The following is a 12,980-nucleotide window of genomic DNA, read 5'->3' on the forward strand; positions in this document are numbered from 1 at the left end:
CTTCACTAGTCCTTTCACTTATTAGCAATCTTTTAAAATCTCTGCTACGTGTCAGGAATAACACTAAATGCTTATGAATTTGATTAGACCTTCATAGCTCCCTCTTCTTTTCATGTTTCCTCCAGTTATGGTTTGGGGGTCACACTGGTTGGCCATAGAGAACTAAGATGCTTTACCTAATTGACTAAAAACCCTGCCACTACTTAAGCTATTCCTGATACTGCCTAGGTTACAAATCTGCTCACAGTATTATCTCCTGATATCACCACTCTGCGGGATGGATCCAAATTGATACCATATCTTTGTACACCACCATCTATTCTAATGGCCATCTTCTTTTGAGTGGCAACCTTTTTCCATATTTCCTAACCTTCCAGCCCTGTTGTAATTCCTGTTTGTAGGCTCAGCACTAAAATTCCAGAAAGCAACTGGTTATGACCCTCTCATTATTTCTGAATCTCCATATCATTATCTTCATCAAAACATGGCTTGCTACAAGAACGATCAAAGAGTCTCAGGTGGGGTTTTGAAAGCAAATTTCCTGGAGTAAAGCCTTCTCTACAGTCATTAAAAGCCCAAATGTTTCAAAATTGAATAATTAAAATGACTTCTATACTCATTACAAAAACGTCACTCTGAATGGAGTCTATTTAGACTATGATCTCAGGATGCCTTTAGCAGAAGGATAATTCCACATTCAAATCTAGTCATATCAAGGAAAACTAACAAAATCTGAATGGGCTCACAACTAATAAAAATAAATGCTTTGTCTAAGCAGAGAATTTTCCAACAAAAACACCACAAAATGAGGTAATTTTTCTGGTTTCAGAAATCTGCAATTTAGTGATCTCATAAACAACACATATTTTGTTAACAGTATTTCAAAGATAGGAGCAGAAATTCTGTTTAGAGTTTGTCACAGGATTATGCATATGATGACCCTGAAATGGCCTTGAGAGTAAAACTCAAGGACTGTATCAGGAGACGAGCCAATACTTCACAGTGAGGGGCTCCCTGCCACGACCTGTCCTTGTCGTTTGGGAACCACACTTGCTGATGTCAGAGGTGCTCCAGGACACTGAGAGGGAGGAGCCTGCCAGTAAGCAATCCTTAAATGTTTAAGTAGAACAAAGTATCTCACACCAAGGAAAGATCTTATATCAATTAAAGCATTAGCCATGCCAAGGATTTATCACATCTTTGAAACCATGTGAGAGTCAAGTATAAGAGAACTCTTGTCCTATATTTTACGCTACAAAGAAAGAGAAGACTTTTTTTAAACCAAATGGAAATCTTCATGCTATCCCCACACAGACATGTGAAATTAACAGATGTCACAAAAACAAATTTAAGATATCATATTGTTAACTGAGTTCCCAATAATGGAAAAAAAAATATATCAAGTGAAAACAGAATTATAACATTCTCTCACCTCAACTGTATAGTATTGATAATTGGTATCACTGCCGATTGGATTTGGAGATCCCTCCCACCTCGAAATGCAATCCCCCCCTCTTTTTTGGAATGATTGGTTCATTAAGTTCTAAGAGAGAATAATAATTACATTGAGTTCAGGTGTTAAAATTTATTAGGAAAAAAAATTAGTTAGCACACATGCTACAGTTGCCATATCAGAAAAACGTGGGTCTTCACGTTTCTAGGACCACATAATATTGCATATTAAGTCAGTGACAGCAATATTCCAATTATTGCAAATTTCAACATGCATTTAAATACAAAATTACTATATCAAAATTAATACCAAAACATCTTTTGAAACTTAGTTATGATATTAATCTCTTAACATTTTTGTGGATAAGTGTGAGTAAAGGTTATAAAAGTCATATGTCACGTATACCCTCCCCCCCAAATTCAAACAAAAAAATAAATAAATATGCCTAGAATCATAGGTTATCTACCTACACTGTTCAGTAAACATTAAATCTGTGTGACCACCTAGAGTTTATAAAATTTAGCTTTTTTCCCTAAAAAGTCCATGGAGTTTCTGCCTCTCCTGATTAGTTCTCTGATGAGACTTCCAGATCTATGATATGGATTCACCACTGTCAGAATTTTCCTAGCATCTGTAACTACCAAATAGTTTCAATTCATAGTAAGTTTAAAAGAATAACGAAGGCTCCTTTTCAAGAAAGAACTATATAGATTCTCTTTAATGAGAGAGGGAAGGGAAACACTTACTCAAAATTAAAGATGATTTACACCGATTTTCAAAATGACTATTAGTGTTAAAAAGGTAGCCTGAAAATGCACCTAGACTATACTGATGAGTTTAATGGTCATTTTTAAAAAGACCATTACACATCTGCAAGTCACAGGATTTAATTTGAAGAGAATTTGAGGGGTTAAACATTCTGTCATGTCAATTTTCACATGATTTAGCCAGAAGATGAGTAACTTTATCATGTAAAAATTGTTCCTAGGGAAATTGTTTCCAAGGTTTGACTGATATTTTTGCTGGAAAATGCTAGGCAACTGATATTGTTACCTGTGCTCACTTGATCTAGTGTAATCACCAATTTAACACTGAAACTGAGCACTAAGCAAGACAAACTTGAGGAATGAGAACTAAGAACATACTTACCACGGGTTGTAATGGGGCACCAGGCATCATGGCATTGGCTAGTTGCATTTGCTGGGCCAACATGGCCATGTTCTTCTGCTGAATCAAGTTATTGCGCCCATTTATCTCCAATTGTGTTTTTAAGTGTGGGGGTGGATGAAGATATTTGCAGTTCTCCCTGGAGCAACGACCCTAAGTAATGAAAGCAGAAAACATCATCTTAAAAAAATAAAATCTACAAATCTTAAAAAAAAAAATCATAATAATATAAACCTATCTTGAATCTACCATGAGTCTTTCACACAGTGTATTATCCAATGACTTTATAACAGATTTGAATAAGTAATCAATTCTATCAAAATGAAGTATTAAGACATTTCAAAAAAGTTTCAAGCTTAGAGAAGTTCCTGTATTAAAATATTAGCTTTAATATTTCTAGATCCAAGTTTAAAAATCTACAAACTGCTAGGGTAATATTAACACAGAATATCAAATAAAAATCTTAGGCTCCTTCCTTAATGTCTCCTGGCCAACTTTAACGAACCCAAAAGAATCATGAAGTTTTACCATCTATTTTTACTTGTACTGAGTTGTAAGGAAACAAACTTACAGGACTCAAGGCACACTGTATCTTCAGTAAAACACCTTTACACATATCTCATAAGTTAAAATTACTACTAAGCTTTATGAGTCTAAATATTAAGAAATGTATAGATGAAAGGGAGGAAATTCCTACATATTTCCTGCTGAATACAGAGATCAGCAAGCACAATGAAATATTGGTGAAAAAATGCAGCCTTTAACCTTTCAGCAATAAATCTAGTCTCCATTACCTAAGAATTATAAAACAACAGGAACAGATATGTTTACCCTTCAAAAACTTATGGCATAAAATAGAGAAACAAAATAAGTTACTATAAACTAATAAATATGAATATGTTTGTTTTGGGATGATTCTTCTCATCAAAATATATATAAAAGGCTGTATTATGAAATATTGTCAGGGACAGACCCATTTATTTCAATACAGTATTGTCAAGTCATATCGATAGCAACTTATCTCATTAATTATTACCTCATAATCTCTTTCACCAATAAATTTAGTTAGAACTGTTTGTGAGGGTAAAAAAGGACTTAATTGAAGCGATCAACCACTTTCTTGAACTTTCTTTGATTTTTCTAAGAAAAATCTACCTGTTTACCATAATTTGACCTTGTACTGTAAACTGACTCAGAAAACTGATGTTTGTGAGAAAATCTGTCAGAATTCTAATTTTAATGACCTATTTCTGGCTTATGTTGATTAAGTTTTTTGGAATAAGTTTATCCACAGGCTAATATCAGAGGATACTACCTGCTCTGTTAACAAGCTTTATGTAATAAAGCATTACTAATAATATTTCAAGTTAGGAGGCAGTGGAGAACCGTGGACAAGAGCAAGGACATTACAGGTGTCAGCACGTGGGGCAGAGGTTGAGCTCGATCACTCATCAGCTACATGAGCTGCATAAAAAACTAACTTCTGTAAGCCTCAGGCTTTTCATCCACTTCAAAACTGCTATATAACCTACGTGCATGTGTGCTAAGTCGCTTCAGTAGTGTCCAACTTCTGCGACGCTGTGGACTGTGGCCCACCAGGCAAGAACACTGGTTCCAGGCGATCTTCCCTACCCAGGGATAGAACCCCAGTCCCTCATGTCTTCTGCATTGGCCCTATATAACCTACGCTATAGAGGGAAACCCTATATCACCTACGCTACACAGGGAAACCTTATATAATCTATGCTATATAGGGAAACTCTATATAACCTATGCTATACAGGGAAACCCTATATCACCTACGCTACAGAGGGAAACCCTATATCACCTACGCTATACAGGGAAACCCTATATCACCTACGCTATACAGGGAAACCCTATATAACCTACGCTCTACAGGGAAACCCTATATAACCTATGCTATACAGGGAAACCCTATATAATCTATGCTATATAGGGAAACTCTATATAACCTATGCTATATAGGGAAACCCTATATAACCTACACTGTAAGTTTATTTTGAAGATTAAAAAAGATAATGTATATGTTACATCCTCGGCGCTGTCCAGCACTCTCAGAGGAACAAGGGGAAAGTCAAAAACTGCTGTTACCACCACCCCCAGCACATTTTAAATTGTATACACATTAGCAGAAAAACAAAATATTGGCATGAAAGTAACTTTTATACCATTTATCACAGTTATCGATACATTCACAAGTAAAGTAACATGTACATATCTCTGATTTATTCCATAGAAAATCACCATGCCTGATACCTGTTGAGATCATGAGCACGTTATTAGCTTAAAAGCATCTGGATGCAAAACAACCTTCACAAAAACAACACTTCAAGTCACAAGACAAACCATGGTGAATGACTGGCTAACCACGGATGACACATGGTCTAATATCAGAAATATCTGAGTTTGGGTATTTTAGAGAAAATCTACTTTTTCAGTACAAAGAATAACTTGGTTCTAAGAAAAATTATGGTTATCAATATCTCCACATCATATTTCTTACTAAGATTGGGCTTATTTAAGTACAGATAAGCTGGGTTATATCCACTCTGAGGATTCAGTTAATGTCAGTTCACTCAGATCACTTTCTATAGTTTCACAAATTACATAAATAACACAGAGACAGCCCTGGGCACTGAAAGCAGCCTTGTGAACATGAACACTGGTCTTCCCCTCTCTTCATCCTAAGGCCTCCCTGGAACACAAACCTCTAGGGCCCTCCAACCTACAAACACAGCCTATATTGAAACAATAAAGGAAAGAAATCACGTACAAATCACCATATATTTTGTATTACTGCATTTCAAAACTTTTAATAAAAACTCAGGCCCTTTGGTTTTCCTTTTGTCTTCACTACATGTACTCAGGAAAAATGTCATTCTACTACATTTCTTACATAGCCTCCCGTTCCATGCTCAGCTTGATTTGAGTGCATTGGAGCTTCACTCTCAAAAAGCTATGTATGTCCCAAAGAATCAACTGAGGACATTTTGTGGAAAAGGTATGCACACTAACTAGCCTCTTTCACACAGTTTGTGGCAACAGACCTGGGGTTCCAGGGATCTACATTTTAACAGTACTCCAGGTTATTCTGATATAGCAGGAAACATTATAAACTACAATTCTGCAAAGCCATGTGAATTTTTCATTGACATCTGTGGAAAAAATAACAAAGTAGCCTCCGCAATGGATATTAGATAAACTTAGCTCCTTAAGAAGGTCAAAACTTGTTTAATGCTGACTGTGCTGCTGAATAATTGTGGTTTGACAAATAAAAAGGTCAAAAGTAAGTTAAAATAAACATCCTCTTCTAGAGAATTGCCTAAGCCCTGAGGAAAACCATGAGTGGCAACTCTTCGATGGACAGTTACGGTAAATATGACATTGGTACTTCTCCAGGTTCATCCATCTCCAAGTTCCCAGGCCTGTACCTCCATAAGCATTTGCAGAATGAATGAAGAACATTTCTAACTAAATGCTTAAAGATGAATTCTACTGTAACTCCATTATGGAGACAATGAAGATAATAGAATAAAAACTAGTTCAGTTTAGTTCAGTCGCTCAATCGTGTCTGACTCTTTGCGACCCCATGAATCGCAGCACGTCAGGCCTCCCTGTCCATCACCAACTCCCGGAGTTCACCCAAACTCATGTGCATTGAGTCGGTGATGCCATCCAGTCATCTCATCCTCTGTCGTCCCCTTCTCCTGCCCCCAATCCCTCCCAGCATCAGGGTCTTTTCCAATGAGTTTGACTCTGAGTTGTACTAACCTAGTGATGCTTTTATTCAGAGGCCAGCAATTTGAACACACGATAAATACAGCTTGCCACAATAAAAGAAGAAAAGGTAATAGAAGGCCTCCAAGTTTCACTGAGGAAAGAAGATCTGTGTAGAGATTCAATGCACTTGGCATCCTAAACTCTGTACAGTGCTGAGAATATATTCTAAACCACCTAAAAACAGAAAGTCAATCAGTATCTTCTGCTCACATACACAAATTTTTGTATAGGAGCTACAGCTCTAAATCATTGGAGATTTTACTCCAAGATACAATAAATTGAGTTGCAGCATTACTGCAAAAACATGCATAAGTTTTTGTAAAGTTTTGATTGCTACAGATAGAATGGAACTAAGATGCTTCAGTTGCGTCAGATTCTTTGCAACTGTATAGACCATAGCCTGCCAGGCTACTCTGTCCATGGGACTCTCCAGGCCAGAATATTGGAGCAGGTAGCCTTTCCTTTCTCCGGGGGATCTTTCCAATCCAGGGATAGAACCCACGTCTCCCGCATTGCAGGCAAATTCTTTACTAGCTGACTCACAATGGAAGCCCAATAACAAGCAGTTGCCTAATCCAGCACCTTATCGGTTAAAAGTACTAAAAATAATATGAGAAGCAAAACTCCATGACAGTGCATGACATACATCCAAACTATAATATAAATTTGCCCTTAATCATCATTCTATATTGGCATATCCACTAAGGAAAAAATGCCATTCTGATACATTTCTCACAACGCTACGGTTTCTGTGGTTTATTTTTGTTGACTGCACTGAAATCTTACTCTCAGTGAGCTGGCCAGCTGATGCTATTCAGCTTATATCGTAAATACCTTAGACTCCATTCAAGGAGACTTTTCATAAGTTAACAACACAGATTCCAAAGATATCCTTGTAATGCATATGCTGTATATTTTAAGGAAATGAAGGAAGTTTAATAAAATATTGATCCAGAATGAGTCTATTTTCCTCTAATAATTTGTCTACATCTTTAAATAAAAGTAACCTGTCCAAGAAAAGTAAAAAATTTCCTCTTTAAGTCTTAAAGCTTATATACAGCAATAATGGTCATCACAGATCATCTGAAGCCAACGGAGAGATCAAATCATCAAATCCTCAATTTCTGAAGTCACAAATTATTAAATTGTGAATTGAAGAGTTTTCTTATTAGCTTTTGAAATCAGTACAAACAGTGTGATTCCAAAAGAAGATATACACTACTGTTTGAGCCTCAAAATAAATGTCTAGTTAATCTTTAAACATTATAGTCTAATAAAGTGTATGTATGTATGTTAGTTGCTCAGTCGTGTCCAACTCTTTGCAACCCCACAGCCTGTGGCCCTACAGGCTCCTCTCTCCATAGGATTCTCCAGGCAAGAATACTGGAGTGGCTTGCCATTCCCTTCTCCACTAATAAAGTATACTTTAAAATAATTACATACATAGTATGAGCATATATAATACATATCTAAAAATGATATATGATGCATACAATGAAGTATAAATTGTAGAATAAAGAGAAAACTGAATAAAACAGAGGTGGCGATTTAGAGACATAAGAAAACTATTTGTTAGCTATTTTCAATATTTAAGAACCTGCTAACAATCAAAAATAAAACATCTTATTTGGAACTTGGCCAAACTTAATAAAACAAAACAAAAAAATCAAAATTATATTTGAAAACTAGAAAAACAAATTTCCTGTTTTTAATTTCACTTCTTCCACCTAAAATAAAAGAAATACAGTGACTTATGAGGTCAGAATACAAAAAGACATCTCATTAAGTTACCAAATGGTGACTATGTTTTAGAATTAAAATTACTGAGTCATATTTGGGCCGACTCTGAAAAGAAAGGATCAATGAAAAAATTATAAGGATACCAGCTAACACTCAAAAGTCTTTTCCAACTTTCATTGGAAATACTGGTTTTCTGATATTTCAATTGTTAAAAGTAATATTTTCTTTGCAACAGCTGAGATGTGCAAATGTTTTGAAGCACTTTCTAAAGATATTCATTGCTCAGATATTGGCCAGAAACACTGGCAAAGAATTTGGTAGCTTCCTACTAAAAACTGTTACTGGTTTTTGATTGACCTTTTTTTTTTTTTCCAGCTAAGATAATACAAATATTCAGAAAAATTCTGCCAAGGTGGGAGAGTAAGTGGCAGTCAAGAAATACTGTTTCACACTTTTCCAAAATGATGATTTTTACGGTTCTATCATGCTTTTCAATGATCAATTCTAAGACAAGGGTGAATAAATTTACTTACATAATATTTATTTTTAAATTTACTTTACATATATATGCTAAATGCTTTTTTTTTTTTCATTTAAGTGAATGAAAATTTAAGTTTAGCTCTAGGAATTAGTTTGTTGGTTTTTGCAAATATTGGAAATAAGTTAATTGCATCTAAAATACAGGATATTATAGGTCTTATGTATAGCTCTTTATGATTCACTTGTTTCCATAAAGGACCTGTGTCAGCTGAAAAAATACATGCATCCTAAAAAGTAGTTCAAGGTTTCTCTACCTCAGCACAACTGACACTGGAAACCAGATAAGCCTTTGATATGGGGGCTGTTAGTCGCAGGCCTGGCCTACTAGACGCCTCTAGCACTCCTGCCCTCAGTTATGACCATCAAAATTATCTCTTGATAATTGCCGAAAATTGTCTCAATATTGCCCAAACACCCCTGGGAGCCAGGGGAAGGTAAAACCATCTTCAGCTGAGAGTTAAGCACTGCTTTGTACCTAATGGAATTTAATGAAAACTATATTAATCTGCTCAGGCTACTATAACAAAATACCATAGACTGGGTGGTTTAAAGAACACAAACATATTTTGTCACAGTTCTGGAAGCTACAAGTCCAAGACCAAGGTTCTGGACAATTTAGTTTTCAGTGAGAGTTCTATTCCTGGCTTGCAGTCACCTTGTTATTTCCTCACGTAGCCTTTCCTTGGTGCATGTATGCATAGAGAGCACTCTCACTGGTGTCTCTTATTAAGACATTACTGCTTTCAGATCAGGGCCCCACATTTAGGACCTTAACCTTAACTATTTGTTTAGAGGCCGGGTCTCATCTCCAAATAGAGCCATACCGGAGACAGGGCTTCAACATATGATTTTAGAGAGAGATGAGCATTCAGCTAGTAAAAGAGGCAAGGATAATTTTAAAATAGCTAATCTAAATTTATGTGTTAGTAGCTTTAAATATGGAGAAGGCAATGGCACCCCACTCCAGTGCTATTGCCTGGAAAATCCCATGGACAGAGGAGCCTGGTAGGCTGCATTCCATGAAGTCGCGAAGAGTTGGACTGAGCGACTTCCCTTTCACTTTTCACTTTCATGCATTGGAGAAGGAAATGGCAACCCACTCCAGCGTTCTTGCCTGGAGAATCCCAGGGACGGGGGAGCCTGGTGGGCTGCCGTCTATGGGGTCACACCGAGTCGGACATGGCTGAATCGACTTAGCAGCAGCAGCAGCTTTTAATATTTTCATTCTCAAATTTAAATGGTAGAATTCTTTATTCCGGAAATTTTCTCAAACATAAGATAACAGATTTGTACTATAACACATGACTAGAATTTGGGAAAATTAAAAGGAATACTATCCCAACACATGACTCTAAAGGGGTGATATTCCTTTTAATTTTGCCAAATTCTAGTAGCTGCAGCTTCTAAAAATTTTCAAAGTATGAATATGTGAGTTTTGTTTGGGTATAATATTAACCAAGTATGAATATGTGAGTTTTGTTTGGGTATAATAATGAAATTATTGGTTATAAATGAAATTATTTTATTTAAAATAAAAACAAAGACTATAGCATATCAAAAACTAAATACATTCTGAAATCACATAAGTCATATCAATCCATTCACTTGTTAACTGGAATACTGAAGATGCTGATTTTTTTTTTTAAGGACAAGCCACATTTTCTTGATTTTATTTCCCTACAAAGTCTTTTCAGAAAAACTGAAAGCTAGACACATAGTCTCTCCTTTGAAAAAGAAGCTATTGAGAAAGATAAATTAAGTAGCCAAAGAACCCAGAAAAGTATTTCTGACTGCCACCTGGAATTCTGGAGGACCCATTGCATAATGTTGTTTTTAATCATATGAAAATGAATGCTGCTGCTGCTGCTGCTAAGTCGCTTCAGTCTCGTCCGACTCTGTGCGACCCCATAGAGGGCAGCCCACCAGGCTCCCCTGTCCCTGGGACTCTCCAGGCAACAATACTGGAGTGGGTTGCCATTTCCTTCTCCAATGCATGAAAGTGAAAAGTGAAAGTGAAGTCGCTCAGTCGTGTCCGACTCTTAGTGACCCCATGAATTGCAGCCTACCAGGCTCCTCTGTCCATGGGATTTTCCAGGCAAGAGTACTGGATCGGGGTGCCATTGCCTTCTCTGATGAAAATGAATACGTGTGTACAAATGTACTTATGCATATACACACCTATATATTCACCCCAATTGTATACCTATTTCCAAGAGCAGTATATGTATTACAAAGTCAAACTTTGCTTTTGTGGCAATTTTAAGAAACTTAAGTATATGACTAAAATTTTTATTTCATGCTTTATTTGAAAAAACACATGAGAACTTTTAGGAAGTTATGGAATAAAACTTAAAGGGGCACGGAACCATCATTTTGAAGAAATTCCTAAAGTAGTCAAAGCAGATATCTTCATTTTTTTTGTTAGTTTCCAGGGGGATTTCACTGATTTGATGTTATCGTTTATTTGTTTTCTTTTGTTTTACAAATAGGATTCTATACTACATCTCAATGAGTTGACACCTGAACAACACAGGGAGTCTGGTAAAGGGGTGGTTGTTAGGGACACCAACCCCTCCCTCAACACAGTTGAAAATCTGAATATAATCTTACAGTTGGCCCTCTTTACGGGTGGTTTGGCATCTGCAAAATCAAGCAGCTTCGGATATTGTGGTCCTATAGCAGTATTTATTGAAAAAAATCCACGTGTAAGTGCACCTATACAATTCAAAGCTATGTTGTTCAACAGTCAACTACAGTATATACATTGTTAGTAAGTCAGAACCATCAATTTGCTATATTTAAATACTATGATATACTACATGATAAATAGATAATACTGACATATTAACAGGAATTTTTCTATTCATTTTTTATTCTCAAGTATTATGACCCTCTAAGCCATATTATAGGTGCACCCTTGTACTTATTTCAGTTTTGCCATCTAAAAAGGCAAGAAAATATTCTTTAAAGCAAACACAATATCTGTTTTAATTTCCTCACTGGACTTTCAGGTAACACCAGGAACAAATGCTTAGCATCCCCACAGAACATGAAGAAAGGAATCATTTCTCCTCTTATTTTTCTGGGAAATTAATCTCTAGTCTCCTACACTTAACATGAAGTAAAATACAGCAACACTACATCAATACTTAAAGCTTAACTTTTTAGGTGTAAATTGCTATTTCTTCTTCCAATCAACATAAGGACAAGTGCTTGGAGCTTTAGGTCAATATAAGAGCTGGGAGAATTTTTTCCTACCAGTAAGAGAAAAAAGCAGCATAAAAATCTATAAATGTATTTTCACTGAAATATTCCTAATTTCTTTACTACTACAGATCAAAAGTATTTTCAAACAAAAAATAACGCAAATTTTTTTTCCTTCCTTTTCCTGATCCCATAAAACGTTCATGTTCATATATACACTGTGACTTAAAAACTACTAAGACTGTCAGCAAAACCAAAAAATATATAAACATACATACATGTACATATACACAATCTATTGAGTTTAAATCTGTAATTTTACCATGGTTTGAAAGGACATAAAAGGATGTAACAGACTCTGTTTCTTGGGCATTACATTTTTTCTCACCCAAGTCTAATCTGACTTAGGAGAAGCAATTCTAGGTTAGACTTTCTAGCTATTTCAAGAGGCCTCTCCAGCATTCAAATGTTCTAGGCACTATTTTGTAGAACATTCCTAAGTTTGATGACGACGACTCTTGGACATGAAAACCAATAGTGACATTTACAAGACCCCAAAATATCCTCAATGCTGACGCAACAGCAACACACTTTAACTCAAACATCAGGATACTATGACTTTTTTCCCAGAGAACTCAGGAGCTTTAATTGCACAACTCCCATTAATCATCTTGAATATGGCATAACTGAAACTCTACACGTCTAGATAAGTATTATGTAATTCATGAGAGTCGAGTTAGCTGCCTCTGAGGAGGAGGAGAAAGGGGAAAAGGCAACAAACCACACACACATTCTCGTAACCGAAGCACCACTCCTTTCTCCAGCAGCTTTTGTCTGTGAGAGATCAGATATACATACAACTGTGACAGCCACAGTTGTATCAGCGCACAATTTCAGCTGATAGTCATCTGAGGAAATCTTAGCCTCCTCAGAGAGGGCCCACAAGGATCTTATATTTAGAGTTGCTTCTGATAGGATGCTGTAAGAAGAAACAGTCTCACTTTTTCCTCCTACTCCTGGCCTCCTCTATGCCACAGAGTCCCACAACAGTGTGCAGCCATCTATGAAGTGCTAT

At 36.2% G+C, this 12,980-nt stretch overlaps 1 protein-coding gene across 50 annotated transcripts in view; it reads right to left on the minus strand.

Moving 5' to 3' along the window:
- Window positions 1-12,980, minus strand: part of MBNL1 (muscleblind like splicing regulator 1) — a 218,314-nt gene that overhangs the window by 38,904 nt on the left and 166,430 nt on the right. For 30 of the 50 annotated variants that reach the window (XM_060394763.1, XM_060394739.1, XM_060394720.1 and 27 more), the window contains exon 3: window positions 2,603-2,773. In XM_060394763.1, the coding sequence (XP_060250746.1) occupies window positions 2,603-2,773 (171 nt within the window). Of the gene's footprint in view, window positions 1-1,432; window positions 1,544-2,602; window positions 2,774-12,980 lie in introns of all 50 variants that reach the window. The other 20 variants (XM_042235486.1, XM_060394705.1, XM_060394688.1 and 17 more) reach the window with 1 other exon arrangement.

Source organism: Ovis aries, chromosome 1 (assembly GCF_016772045.2).
Source record: "Ovis aries strain OAR_USU_Benz2616 breed Rambouillet chromosome 1, ARS-UI_Ramb_v3.0, whole genome shotgun sequence".
In the NCBI taxonomy this organism is placed as follows: domain Eukaryota; kingdom Metazoa; phylum Chordata; class Mammalia; order Artiodactyla; family Bovidae; genus Ovis; species Ovis aries.